Below are 15,519 nucleotides of genomic sequence, written 5' to 3' on the forward strand. Positions count from 1 at the left end.
AGTTGATTCCAAAAACAAAAATAAGAAAATAAGAAGAAAAAAATGGTGTCACCATGTCATGAACCACCTCTGAGAGTACCTTTATAATTTTCTTATTTTAGACTAGGGGTGCCCTTAGCTTGTTATTGGATGCCTAAAGCCCATGTCACACGATTAACGTGCTTGAAAGCATGTATTAGTATCCAGCTTTGCCTTGGATATTCTTTAGTGAATTATTAAATTATTGTTTTCTTCCCTTCACTCTGAATTCTTATCTTCTCCTTCTGTCTTAACCCTTTCTCTTCTTCAACCTAAACTTAGATCCTTCTAAGTTTCTATCCTTTGTAGTATAGATTACTACAAATTGGTATCAGTAGCATCGATCCTTTGGAACTTTTATGGATAACAAAGCAGCTGTCGAGGACTTAACCAGGAAAATAGAGGAGCTCACCTCAGCACAAGCAGATTATACTAAGAAGATAGATGATATTGCAAAGTCTCAGAGTGATTCATCGGTTAAGTATGATGTTGTGATGAAATCAATTACAGAGATCAAGGAAGCTCAAGGAAAACTAACTCTGGAACTCATGTGTGCCATTAATACAGCTCTAACTACTCATTTGGAACGTTTCCTTGAAGTTTCAAGTATAACTCACACTAACAGAGATGTTCATACCAATGGATCTGAAAGTATTTTGGGTCCACCACCAAACGACAACAACATTCCTTCCCCTTCAGGTGAAAATACTGTAATCCAATCTCGTTATGCATTTGGAGTTCATGACCATAATCAATTTCAACAACCTAAGCCCAAGGTTGAGTTTCCAAAATTTGATGGAACCAATCCTAGGTCATGGATACGCAAATGTAGAAAATTCTTAATTATGCATAATATGACGGATCCACAAATGGTGAATTTGGCTTCAATGTATCTTGAGGGAAAGGCAGATCTATGGTATCAGAATTATCAGATTGGAAAACCAGTGGTGATGTGGGAAGATTTTCTCAGAGATATATGTCTTCGTTTCCAAGAATTAGAACATGATGAAATTGTAGGAGAGTTTAGTAAGCTTCAAAATTAGGTTCAGTCCTAGATTATTTTGAATTTTTTGAAGAACTCAAGGCATTAATGTTATCTAAATATCCTCATCTTACAGAAAGTTACTTGACTTCTAGTTTCATCAGTGGCCTTAAAGATGAGCTGAGGATATATGTACAAATGTTTTCACCTAAGACTTTAGTAAATGCAGTTTACATTTCAAGAATGCAAGAGGCCCTCATTGAAAATGCAGCTAAGAAAACAAGGGCTTCTTACAAACCACCCCCACTTTATGTTCCCAGCCACCACCCTCAACGAAATGTTCCATCCCTAGTAACAAGTCCTAGAAACTTCACTAAGACTACTCAATCCCATACTGCCAATTCCCCACCTCCCATTAAAAGATTATCCTATGCTGAAATGAGAAAGAGAAGGGAGAGAAGATCGTGTTACAACTGTGATGTGGCTTTTCAAGCAGGTCATAAATGCATAAAGCAACAAATATATATGTTAGCTGCAGATGAAGAAGATTCAACTCAATCTGGAGAGGAGTCCCCTTGTGATACTCCACTATCACCTGGCACAGAAGAAGAGGTAGAGATATCAATGCATGCCTTGGATGGAAATGTTTCACACAACACCATCAGGATTGAAGGTGCCAACAAGAAGCAATCACTAACAATCTTAATAGATAGTGACAGTACCCACAGTTTCTTGGATCCTGGAGCTGCTGCAAGATGTATAGTGAACATTAATCCTGCAACTCCTCTATTGGTAGTTGTTGCTAATGGTACCAAAATGGTCAGTGATGCTAAGTGCTCTTCCTTCACATGGAAAATGCAAGGGCATGAATTCTAGTTTGACATGAGGCTTTTAAAGTTGGGTGGTTGTGATATGGTGCTTGGTGTTGACTGGATGAGAGATATGAGTCCCATGTTATTTGACTTCAACAAGCTCACTGTGACCTTCACCAAAGATGGAGAAAGCATAACATTACAAGGTAATACTTCTACAGCTCAAATTTCTATGATTACAGGAAGTGCTCTACATAAGTGGCTTAAGAAGAACAAACATGGATTGATTGGTAATATTTTTGCAACTTCTGCTTGTGAAAGCAAACTGAAATACCAGAACCCATCAAACCTTTGTTACAAAAATATGCTTCTATGTTTCAAGAACCTAAAACATTGCCTCCTTCTAGAACTCATGACCACCTAATATCCTTGAAGCCACTCACTACCCCTCCTAATCAAAGACCATATATAATTCCTTACATCCAAAAAGAGGTGGTTGAGAAACTTGTACAAGAAATGTTAAAGTCGGGTGTAAATCAACCCAACCACAACCACTTTTCTTCACCAATTCTCCTAGTTAAGAAGAAAGATGGTAGTTGGAGGCTTTGTGTGGACTATAGAATATTCAATGAAGCCACAGTCAGGGACAAGTATCCATAATTGAGGAACTATTGGATGAGTTATTTGGTTCCAAAGTATTCTATAAGATTGATCTGAGGGCAGGTTACCACAAGATTAGAGTATACCCCCCGGACACTTACAAGACTGCCTTTAAAACTCACCAGGGCATTATGAATTCATGGTGATGCCTTTTGGCTTAACCAATTATTTATGGGTAAAAACTGTTTCTGCTGGTTTTGGTAAATTTAGGTGTGTAGATGAGAAACAAATCTAAACCTAAAATAAATGCACTGCACGAGAGTACTTTAGATTCGAGAGATCAATCTGTACAATCCTGGCCTAAACCAAGAAATGGTTGTTCCAGTCTTGCTTCGGTCACAAAGTGAAGGTGAAGGGTTAGTCTTAGGGAAGGAAGCGAAGAAGGTGTTGAGACCAGAATGGTTAATTCTGAAGGTGTGGCTATTTTATGACTTGTATCAGAATTTGGAACTGGCTTGCGGAATGTAAGTTATCAGTTCTTTGGTGTTTTTATGGATATTGTGTTGTTGTTTTGTGGAAAATAGGTAAAACCTATTTATACAAGTCATATTGAACGCACCCTGATCTCGTAGAAAGTGAGAGTGATTGAGTAATGGAAAAGTGGGATTATGCATAAATGCCAGATACCACGTTCCCACCATGTAGGAAACTGGTTAGTTTACACCCACTACTTCTTACCGCCACTAACTGCCCTGCTTTCTGACACTTTCTTGTAATTGGCGTGTTTCATGCCGCACACTGTAAACCGCCAGACCAATACCCTGATGAGCATTCCCTAGTTTGTGACATGTTTGATGTCTCGAGTGTTTTCGTGGAAAACGTGTAGCAGATTACTATGTGTGGCAAGTCAAAGTCAGGATACTTTCCACAGGAGAATAGCATGTGATGCTATTTGGCTTGTCTTGGTTGGTCTCCCAAAACTTGCCACAGGCCTGTCAATTCTGTGTCGAATTTGGACGGCTGAGATCGTAATTCATGAGAAAGGGTGGCCATTGATTAAGGCCACATTCTGTTGGCGCCTGATGGTAGCACATATAGCGGCATGCCAGTGGCGCCTGGAATAGCCATGACAGCTATTTTGGCATATTGGTGTTAGACCCAAATATGGCTCCGGTAACATTGGCCCTGTTGTTACATCAAACTTAAGGCCTTAGGAGAATTACTTGACTTAGTTGGCGTGGCAAATTTAGATAAATTAGGGTTTGGCATATCGAAACCCTAATTAGCGTGTGTGGCATGGACGTGACACGGTGGCACTTTATACAATCGGTGCCATGACCACACTAAAGGAATTATGGCAGGCCATAATATGAGAATAACCACATGCGCAAGGATGGCCACGGGTGCTTATAGAATGGCGCCATTTCTAGGGTTTGGCGGGTCCCACATGGCTTTTGGCATGTTGTAGAATGGACGACATCCTATTCACACCTTTCAATGATGCCCGGGTTGATAATTGGATCTAGTCCCCAGGCCTGGGCGGGAGGAGAAGTGACTGGTTGCAGAAAAGGTTGTTCAATGAGACTTACTCGTGTTCGAAATCTGCCTATGTACGTCGATGGGATTTCTCCAGGCAGCTGAGTTACATTGGCAAGTTGTAGATACGGCATCATGTAGTCCTCAGGGTCGGACGGCTTGTTGGAAATTCTTTCAGGTACAGACACCGGCAGTGGACATACTCCTAATTTTGCTTTATTGTTATGCACCCACGAGCGCCCCACAATCATGTCATAATTTGGGCATTCTTTGACAATGTGGAATTTGTCGTGTGTTAAAGCATCTCCCACCTTGATTTCGAGATTGATGTAGCCGTAAGCATTCATTACTTCTCCTTCTGGGTTTTTGACCACAATTGGGGAGTGAGTATCCTCTTTCTTTGAAACCCCTGCATATCTCAAAGTTTTGACGGTAACAATGTTGAAGTCGGAGGCCACGTCGATTAGTGTGCTATCGAACTCGACATCCTTCAGGTGAGCAGTGGTCAGCAGTCCCCAGTTGCACTTTCCAACAGTGTTTCCCGAGAGAGATCGGGATTTAGGGATGGCTTCTTCGATAGAGAAAAGTTGTTTGCCCGACACAACGCGATTGAGGGCTGCAAATATGTCTTGACGTTGCACCTTGGAGAAATAGAGGATTTCGCATACATGTTGCATCATGGACTGCACAGTTTTGTGAACGGAGTCCCCAGAAATCATACAACTCCTGACTGGAAGAGGATCTCTGTGAACTCCCTCATTGCCCGGTTGAAGTTCCCCCGCTTCTACTTTTTCCTTTAAGATGAGTTTCAATTTATTGCATTCGTTGGTCCAGTGATGGCCGTACCTGTGGTAACGACAATGCTTGGGATTTGCCATTTCCTCTTCGGTTGGCGGGCGTCTGATAGGAGGCAGCTTGATGGTATCATCTTGAATCCATGCTTTCAAGAGTTCAATTACCTCCTCGATTGGGAATGGGAAATCTAGGGAAGCTTCTCCGGCTTCTTGGTGTTGCACTAAAGCTTTAGTCGCGGCCTTTCAAGGTGGAGCCGCCTGATGTGCTGGTGCTGCACGCTTGGGTGGCTGTTCTGCTGCTGGAGTTTCCTTTTTCCTCCTTCACCCACCACGCTTATAGAGGGGCCAGTGTTATATTGCTTGTTTATGAGGCATCTGTTTCCTCGAGTTTCGCATGCGTCTTCACTCTTGGCCGGCCTGGTTCTTTCTAACAATGTTGGTGTTGTTGTGGCCGACCGCTTAGCGGCTTCATGAAGTTCAGAGAATGTCTGGAAGCTTATATTGTCCAATAAGTCGCGGTAAATGGGAACCATGCCATCTCCACCAATTGTTTCTCAGTCACGTTTGGTTCGTGACAGTCCAGTGCCTGAATTCTGAATCTTTTGACGTAATCATTTGGATGTTCATTTTTTCATTGGAACATCCTTCCTAAGTCTGAATAGGTGATTTTCTCAGACACAAAGAAATACTTCTTGTATAAAGTTGCAACCATCTTACACCAGTTGGATATGTTTTTTGGTGCAATGTTGTTGTACCAGGTGTACTTTCTTCCAGTAAGTGACTTTGAAAATTCTTCCAAGCGGAGGACATGATTGTATTCGTGCTCACCCAAGTATTCTAAAAATCGAGAGATATGTTCACGTGAATTACCAGTGTCGTCATAAAGGGAGAATTGAGGAGAAGAATATACCCTCGGAAGAGGAACTCTTTGCATATCAGGAGGATACGGAGGTTGATGCTGGTGCATGTCCACCGGGTTTTCTCTGTCTTGATTTCGGAGAAGTCGTTCCAAATCTTCACGTGTGATAAAATTGGATGGCTGATTCCTCTCCAATGGGCGGGCCTCTTCATCTACAAGGGTGCGCCCTGTTGAGGTACTGGTACCAGGGGTATTAACAGTGCTCCTCATTGGCTCTGTTCGGCGTTGTTCCTGCGGTAACCGCTCCGTTAGCTTCTTAAGGAAAGTAAGCACCTCATTTTGAGTTGAATCCATGTCCTTCTTAGCCTTAGCAAGAACTTCCTGTCTTTCCATCAAATCAACAATGGTGATAGGGGGTTGTCCTCCTATGGTTCCTCCAGTCTCTCGTCCCGATGGTGGAGTGGCGGCGGCTCTGGTGAAAACTGGGGGCGTTATGCTTGAAGAAATATTGGGGGTGGCGGCAGCGGCTCTGGCTCGGGTGATCGGAGGTATAACGCTTGAGGGAACGTTTCCTGCTGCGCTGGTGTTGATCATGCTAACAGGTGGTAGATTGATGTCACTGGAAGGAACGTTGATACCAAGGACGTTTTCAACGCTGGTGGACTCATGGTTTGTTGCTGATCCGGACCTGAGCTATACCATCTTGAAATTGGGATTGGAAAAACAAATTAAAATTGGGAATTGATATTGCAACCGAGAGACTTATCTCCCACTATGGCCGCCAGTTGTTTATGGGTAAAAACTGTTTCTGCTGGTTTTGGTAATTTTGGCTGTGTAGATGAGAAACAAATCTAAACCTAAAACAAATGCGCTGCATGGGAGTACTTTAGATTCGACAGATCAATCTGTACAATCCTGGCCTAAACCAAGAAATGGTCGTTCTAGTCTTGCTTCGGTCACAAAGTAAAGAAGAAGGGTTGGTCTTAGGGAGGGAAGCGAAGAAGGTGTTGAAACCATAATGGTTAATTCTGAAGGTGTGGTTATTTTATGACTTGTATCAGAATTTGGAACTGGCTTGCGGAATGTAAGCTATCAGTTCTTTGGTGTTTTTCTGGATATTGTGTTGTTGTTCTGACCAAAACTTGTTGTTTTGTGGAAAATATGTAAAACCTATTTATACAAGTCATATTGAACACACCCTGATGTCGTAGAAAGTGAGAGTGATTGAGTAATGGAGAAGTGGGATTATGCGTAAATGCCAGAGACCACGTTCCCACCATGTAGGAAACTGGTTAGTTTATACCCACTACTTCTTACCGCCACTAACTGCCCTGCTTTATGACACTTTCTTATAATGGGCGTGTTGCACGCCGCACGCTGTAATTCGCCGGACCAATAACCTGATGAGCATCCCCCAGTTTGTGACATGTTTGATGTCTCGAGTGTTTTCGTGGAAAACGTATAGCAGATTACTTTGTGTGGCAAGTCAAAGTCAGGAGACTTGCCACAGGAGAATAGCATGTGATGCTATTTGGCTTGTCTTGGTTGGTCGCCCAAAACTTTCCACAGGCCTGTCAATTCTGTGACGAATTTGGACGGCTGAGATCGTAATTCATGAGATAGGGTTGCCATTGATTATGGCCACATTCTGTTGGCGCCTGATGGTAGCACATATAGCGGCATGCCAGTGGCGTCTGGCGTAGCCGTGGCATAGTGGCGTCTGGCGTAGCCATGGCAGCTATTTTGGCATATTGATGTTAGACCCAAATATGCCTCCGGTAACATTGGCCCTGTTGTTACATCAAACTTAAGGCCTTAGGAGAATTACTTGACTTAGTTGGCGTGGCAACTTTACCTAAATTAGGGTTTGGCATATCAAAAACTTAATTAGCGCGTGTGGCATGGTCGCGGCACGGTGGAACTTTATGCAATCGGTGCCATGGCCACATTAAAGGAATTATGGCATGCCATAATATGAGAATAACCACAGGCGCAAGGATGGCCATGGGTGGTTATAAAATGGCGCCGTTTTTAGGGTTTGGCGGGTCCCACATAGCTTGTGGCATGTTGTAGGGCCAAAGTAGCGTAATTGGGCCACGATTGGAAATTAGGGTTTCGTCTAATTCCATTAAGGCAGAGACGTGTTTAGAATACCCTAATTGGAATATGTTATGGCGTTTGGCCACGAACAAGTAGGTTAACATGTTGGCGCGCTATTTATGGTACGTTGCCACGTTCGGCATGCTTCTGTGGCAAAGTGGCACGTTCGGCATGTTTGGCATGCCAATTAGTGTTTTGGCGAGGCATGGCATGTTCGGCATGTCACTAGCATGCCGGAGTGGAACAGAACGTCTAGCATGCACGTTTGGCATGCCAATTAGCGTATTGGCGCGTCTTTCGGAAAGCTAATTTGGCATTGTGTTCTTCTGGCGCAACCTTTCCTGTTTTTAATACTGTGGAAGGTTTAGAGAGACCTGATTGGTCGATTAAAAGAGGGGCCGGCCAAACGGGGGTGTGGCCACACATCTGGTGTCCGTGTGGCGGATTAATTTCCTAGTTCGCCTAGACTTAATTTTGACAGGCAAGGTCTATTATACTGTGCAGGGCGCAAAATCCTAATTTTTGCAAATTAGTCAGGGTAATATCTGAATCTTGTGAATTATTACAAAATTTATTGAATTCTATGTGTTGACACAGTTTTCTTTAAGTTCATTGCCAGAGAGCAGTATGCTTTCCGATTGAATACTTTATGCAAGGAAATTAGCCTTGATACTTGGAAATTCGTGCTACTCTGCTGCGAGTGAACACAAATTGTCATGCCATATCAATATTAAGGGTTCATCCGGGGAACATAGCACATGAAGCATTCCAAGAAACTTATATTAATTGAATAATACAGGCAAGGTGCCAAAATTTACAGAATATATGGGATTGTTGCTACATGCACCATTCTAGATAAATTTCATAAGAAAATATTGAGTTGCTCAATAAATGCGCCAGTGAAGAGGTTGAACACTCATCACTTTTACATGGATCCATTTCTTTGCAGAGTGACGGCATATTAAACACAAGGTTTACAATTTTAACCCTGAACTAAAAACCACCATCAACATCAATGCACCAGTATCCTTTCAAGCCTTGATGAATGATGTTTTTAATCCACATCTCAGGAAGTTTATACTTGTGTTTTTTGATGACATATTGGTTTACAGTCCTGATATAGACACTCACTTGAAGCACTTGGAAATCACTCTCAGCACCTTAAAGCAACACACACTGTTTGCCAAATTCAGCAAGTGCTCCTTTGGTCATAATAAGGTTGAATATTTGGGCCACATTATTTCTAAAGAGTGGCAGCAGACCCCACAAAGATTGAATGCATGTTGCAGTGGCCTATTCCTTCTACCTTGAAAGAGCTAAGAGGATTCCTAGGGTTGACTGGGAATTACAAAAAGTTTGTGAAGAACTATGGGGTCATTTGCAAGCCTTTGGCTGACTTATAGAAGAAAGATAACTTCCATTGGAACATTACTGCTCAAGTGGCTTTTGATACTCTCAAGAAGGCTGTAACTTCCACCCCAGTACTGGTCTTTCCTGATTTCAACATGCCTTTTGAGGTTGAGACTGATGCCTGTGACACAGGGATAGGTGCAGTTTTGATGCATAAAAAGCAACCAATTGCTTATTACAACAAGGGCATGGGAATCATATTTCTCTCCATTTCCACCTATGAAAAGGAGTTATTGGCCATAGTAATGGCAGTTACTAAATGGGGGCCTTACCTCATGGGAAACCATTTTCACAGATCACCAAAGCTTGAAGTACTTCATGGAGCAAAAGTTGGATTCCATGGTACAACAAAAGTGGCTTTTCAAGCTTTTGGGGTATGATTATACAGTTTGTTACAAGAAAGGAGATGAAAATAAGGTGGCAGATTCCTTATATAGAGTTCCACACACTGAAGCATCAAAGTGTCAGCTCATTTCACAACTACAACCTGCTTGGCTACTGGAAGTGCAAGCTAGTTATGACTCAGATAAAGTGGCACAAGAACTGATACCACAACTAACTATATATCCTTCTAGCATACCTCCTTATACATTGAAACAAGGTATTCTCAAGTACAAGTATAAGGTTTATATTGGCTCAGTAGGAACTTAAAGGCAACAAGTTTTAGCTGCAGTCCATTCATCAGCTATGGGGGGACACTCGGGTAACCAAGCCAGCTACGATAGAGCAAAGGAGCATTTCTGTTGTAATGGAATGAAGAAAGACTTGTACTAGTATATTAAAGAGTGTGACATCTGCCAACAGCATAAGGTACCACACATATCACCAGCAGGACTACTCCAGCCACTCTCAGTTCCTGATCAGGCTTGGAAGCATATATCCATGGACTTCATCATTGGGCTTCCAAAATCAGAAGGCAGAGAATTCATCATGGTTGTGATGGATAGATTCACCAAGTACATCCATTTCCTTCCACTAAGTCACCCCTTCACTGCCTCAGCTGTAGCAAAGGTATTCCTAGATAACATTTTCAATTACATGGACTGCCTGCAACCATAGTCTCATATAGAGACAATATTTTTCTTAATAACTTCTGTCAAGAGCTATTTACCAAGATAGAGACTGCTCTTCACATGACTACAACATATCACCCTCAGACAGATGGACAGAATGAGAGGGTGAATGCATGCCTGGAGTCATACTTGAGATGTATGACAAGCTATAAACCTACCAAGTGCGTTAGTTGGTTATCCTTAGCAGAGTGGTGGTTCAACTCTACTTATCACTCCAGTTTGAAGACTACACCCTTATATGCTTTGTATGGATACAAACCTCAGCAATTTGGTATTTTCTCTCATCAATCTTCAACTAATGAATCTGTTGAAGAGTATTTACAAAGAATACATGCCATGGGAATCATACTTAAATCCAGTCTTGAAGAAGCACAACACAGGATGAAACAACAGGCTGATAAAAAGAGGTCAGAGAGAGAATTCAAGGTGGGTGATTGGGTCTACTTAAGGCTTCAACCATACAGGCAGACCCCAGCTCAGTTGATGAGGAGTTTGAAACTCTCTGCTAAATTCTTTGGTCCATACCAAATCATTGCAAGACTTGGCAAAGTGGCATACAAACTGCAGCTCCCTTCTAACTCCAGAATCCACCCAGTCTTTCATGTCTCACAGCTTAAACCAAAGATTGGCACAAGATTGCTACCTTAAATAGTTCTACCAGCTCTTGACTCTCAAGGTTGTATGAAGGTTGCTCCACTCCATATGCTGTCTACCAGAGTAGTCAAGAAACAACATAAGCAGGTAGAACAGATTCTAGTTCATTGGACTCACTCCACTGCTGAGGAAGCAACTTGGGAAGACAAGGCGGTTATAAAGAAACAATTTCCAGATACGATTCCTGAGGACAAGAATCATTTGAAGTGAGGGGTATTTGTCATGAACCACCTCTGAAAGTATCTTTATAATTTTATTATTTTAGACTAGGGGTACCCTTAGCTTGTTATTGGGTGCCTAAACCCCATGTCACACGATTAACGTGCTTGACAACATGTATAAGTATCCATCTTTTCCTTGGATACTCTTTAGTGAATTATTGAATTATTGTTTTCTTTCCTTCACTCTGAATTCTTATCTTCTCCTTCTGTCTTAACCCTTTCTTCTTCTTCAACCTAAACTTAGATCCTTCTAAGTTTATATCCTTTGTAGTATAGATTACTACACACCAACTGAAGTTCGTCCCAAAACAAAAATCTGAAAATAATAAAATAATAATATGGTGTCAACAAAATAAGTTGACACCATAATATGGTGTCAACAACCGAAGTTGACCCCAAAAAAAATCATAAGAAAAGAGAAAAAAATTGACATCACAATCCAAGTTGATACAGGGCTCAACTACATTCCAGTCCGAAGTTAACTTGTAGTAGGATAGAATCTGTAGCAGCTTAATACAGTGTGGTGTTCAAATATGGACTAGGTCACAGGTTTTTTATGTATTTGGGGTTTCCTCGTTAATAAAATTTCTGGTGTCTATGTTATTTCTTTTCCGCATTATATTTGTTTGTATAATTGAAATATCACAGGTTGTGCGTAAGTTCAATCGGTTGATAAATCCAACCTTGATTGTTGGATATAACTTGATTGACACTTGAGCATTGGTCTTTGGTACCATCCAAGTTATTTCTCATATCAATCAGTCTCACGGATTTCTATCTTGCTGATTTACTGGTTATATTGAGAAAGATATAAAACTCTTTGATATATTTCTTGATTGAGTCTTGCTTTTAATTTGGTCCTTTCGGAAATATATTTGAGTTTAGTCCATACAGATTACCGTACGAATTTTGGGTGCGGTTGTTATACCCCCACTTTTTCAAGAAGCAAACCCAATATCAACTTCTTGTTCACCATCTCTATTCCACCATCATTCTCAGATTTACTTCAACTGCTTCACCATCATCATCATACCACAAATCCCAGATCTTAAGTTACATAAACCCTTCTTCTTGAATCGATTCGACGACAGCAACACCCGTAAGATCTCAGTATCACCATCTTCTCAATCTCAATACCTAATTCATATAAAACCGATTCATAATCTCCTAAATCTGCTCCAAAACGTCACAAATATCCTTCCTGAAACTGAATCCTTCACAATCAGAATAATCATTGAACCCTAATTCTTCACTGTAGTCTTCAATTGGCATAAACAATACAAGCATCCTCTTAAATAGACATTAACCCATCAGTTTCAATTCATCATCATCTCATATCCTTCTTCTCTTACATCCGTTGTTTCTCGTTTTCCTTCTCTAAATTTCAGACAAACAATGATAAGAGATAAGCAACTCTCTTGAATTTAGGGCTAGGTAATGAGTGAATTTTCTATAGGCGCCATATGATACATGCCACCACAATCACAACCACTAAAAAACTCAGTTGGTTGCCTCCTAATCCATGGGTAGACTCCGCATATCATTCGCCTATAAAATTCCCTTTTTGTCTTTTTCTTCTCCTTTGAATTCTTCCGCCAATAGTAGTCGTCTCTTAATTCTCAGATCCACTTCTTCTCTTCAATTTCTCTACATCACTAAAGCTTCCATGATTTTCAGACATAGATGAAGAAATAAAAGAAAATAATGAAAACTAATTTCTCTCCAAATTAACACCTGCATGTGTGAAATGACACTTCCGCCTTCTTGCTTCAAATGAACAATTTCTTCTTCTTTTGATCTAAATGACTCCAAAGTACCTAAACACTCAAAAGAAAACATATGATACATATTTTACAAGAAAAGTAGCAAAGAAAGCATAAACAATAGATAAATATCAAGGTGTTTAAGACATCTATCAAACGCATGCCCTGTATGCAAACCGAAAAAAATCTGTTGACTCCTGAACTCATTTTGTCTTAAGAGTATTAAAAATACGAGGGTACCCAAATATACCTCAATATAAAACTTTACCTACCTATAAGTCATTTCTCCGAAAGTGATTGTCTATGGACTGAGTCGAGACGATGCAACTAATCGTTTCACACTTCGTTTGATCGTGTATGGATACGAGATCGAGACAATACAACAACGAAGTATGTTTACTTGATAAAAAGGTTTGTACTTAACCAAACACAATGGGATCACTTATCAAGTAAATAGGAATTCACCTTTTGTGTAATTTACTTTAATTATAATAAAACAATTATAATGTGAAAAATAAAAGTAAATGACACAACAACATTTTGTTAATGAGGAAACCGCAAATGCAAAAAAAACCTTGGGGCCTTGTCCAGAATTGAATACTCTCAGGATTAAACCGCTACAAAAAATTAAACCTAACTTTGTATAGTTGATAACAAGCAACTAAACCTATAGTTCACCTAGTTCTGTCTGTATTCCCACCCCTCCAACTTATGAATAAGTCACGTACTTGGAACAATTCCTTTGATTCGTATTCCAAACAATAAAGGAACAACAAATCTATTTGGTATCAACTCTCTTCAAACAAGTGATATGATTCGGACAAAGGATTTTCTGTTTATCTTAACATAAACTCCTTCGTCAGGTCCTTAGATCTATCTTATGTTCAATTACCGAAGTAATCGTTAAGATTTTGCAAACAACACTCTTAATCCAAAGAATTGTATTGATGCCGATCTACACAACTAATCAATCCAATTCTATCACACGGATAAAATCGATTATAGTTGGATCCTCTTTTTACCCAAATAAGTATTGTACACACCAAAGATTATGAACCTCAAATCAGAAATCTTCAAACTCTTCTTTGTCTTCAAATCTTCTTAGATCTTCAATAAATACCTGCATACAATCACTTGAATCTCTTGTGATCAATCACGCAAAGAACGGAGTCTATTAACAATGGATTATCACAAGATCGTCTTTAGATTAACAACAGTCTAAAGATCCCTGTCGAAACTCTGAACTAGTTTGAGTGAATCTTATATAAGAAGAGAAGATCCTCAAGCATAAACAAACTAGGTGCAATCAAAGTTCAACCACCGTTAGTCAATCAAATCAATCGAAAACAAAATATAAACCGAAATTATCTAGTTTCTCACCAACGGTACTAATAGAGCTTCTCAATCCCAAAGAAGACTTTAAAATGAGCGGCCGTAAGAGATTTCGCCTAATTAGGTTACTCTCCTCTCCGAATAGGCGGCTTCATTAGTAGCAGCACAACAAGAGGTAGTTTGCTGTTACGAAGAATTAGTTTGCTAGAAATGCAAACTTCAATATTCATAGACAAGGAAGTTTGGACACCATAGAATTTCCAAAACCGAAAATATTCTCAAGATATTCATTAAGGCACAAATTCGGTTTCCATAATTCCTGAAATGCTCTGTCCAAAAATAATAATCGAAATATCTTGGAAAGTCTTTAATTAGTAAATGCACATTACTAATTCTTATTTTTCTAAAAATGAAATTAATAACCTTTAGTTAAAATATTTTTAACTTATTTATGTTTCGATCCTGGGATTTTCTTCCCTTAGCTATTAAGAAATAACTTTGAACAATTAAAGATTAACTTTCACAGCACGTGTTCAAAGTATGTCGACATCCTTAGTTTGTAAGTCCTCTTTCATACTTAGAACCTTGAAACCGATTTGCCACACTTCCAAACAAGTTTAGAATTGGTTCATCTGACTTTCAAGAACTATGCGATTGATTAAGAACACTCAATCACAAATCATGGGTATAACGGTTCTACCAAAACAAGTTTCGGTTCTACCTCCATGTGAGTACTGTGCTTAGTCACACTATCTTTCCAAAATTCGGTTGATTAGGTACTAGGATTGGTTCCCCACATATATATGGTATCTAACTTACATGTGTTGCACATGTCCATAGGATCGTTTCCCCTTTCTGCTATAAACTTGCTCCACCTCATACAGGGATCGATTCCTCTTTGTGATGTACTGCACGTCCTACTAGGATCGGTTCCCCTATTCCCAAATTTGGTCAAACATAAAATCACAAACTCGATCATACCATCTCAGATGATTACTTAAGATCGGTTTCACTAATAAAAGTCATACCAATACATAAGTCATAGTTTTACCAAGAACACAAACGAGTCATGAACGGTTATACTAATCACACATATTGGTTGTTCACAAGATATGCAATGAATAACAATACCAATAACACCTGGCGATTTCCTTTTCGATTCACAAACCAAGTTCATGAATTTACTTCCTTAGAACACATGTAAAACATTGTTCCCTAGGATGAAATTTTCACCTCATACCCATACATAATCATAATAGCATTTAAACGATTATGTCGATGTCTTATCTACAAAGTTTAATGGTTAATCAATAAACCTCGTATTGTATTCCTTGATACTATGTCTATCTAGAGTTCAAACATGCT

General features: G+C 39.9%; 1 protein-coding gene across 1 annotated transcript; it reads left to right on the forward strand.

Moving 5' to 3' along the window:
- Positions 1 to 1,882: 1,882 nt before the first annotated feature.
- Positions 1,883 to 11,048, forward strand: LOC113352482. Its single transcript, XM_026596297.1, has 6 exons — positions 1,883 to 2,102; positions 9,142 to 9,453; positions 9,500 to 9,735; positions 9,916 to 10,122; positions 10,227 to 10,610; positions 10,872 to 11,048. Exons 1-6 carry the CDS (start codon positions 1,883 to 1,885, stop codon positions 11,046 to 11,048), a joined length of 1,536 nt encoding a protein of 511 aa, XP_026452082.1.
- The last annotated feature ends 4,471 nt before the right edge of the window (positions 11,049 to 15,519 follow it).

Source organism: Papaver somniferum, chromosome 2 (assembly GCF_003573695.1).
Source record: "Papaver somniferum cultivar HN1 chromosome 2, ASM357369v1, whole genome shotgun sequence".
Lineage (NCBI taxonomy): Eukaryota > Viridiplantae > Streptophyta > Magnoliopsida > Ranunculales > Papaveraceae > Papaver > Papaver somniferum.

Coding starts and splice junctions, on each gene's coding strand:
- LOC113352482 (XM_026596297.1), top strand. CDS start 1,883: ATGAGGCTTTTAAAGTTGGGTGGTTGTGATATGGTGCTTGGTGTTGAC. Junction 9,454..9,499: donor AGCAAAAGTTGGATTCCATG/GTACAACAAAAG, acceptor ATGATTATACAG/TTTGTTACAAGAAAGGAGAT. Junction 10,611..10,871: donor GGTCAGAGAGAGAATTCAAG/GTGGGTGATTGG, acceptor GGTTGTATGAAG/GTTGCTCCACTCCATATGCT.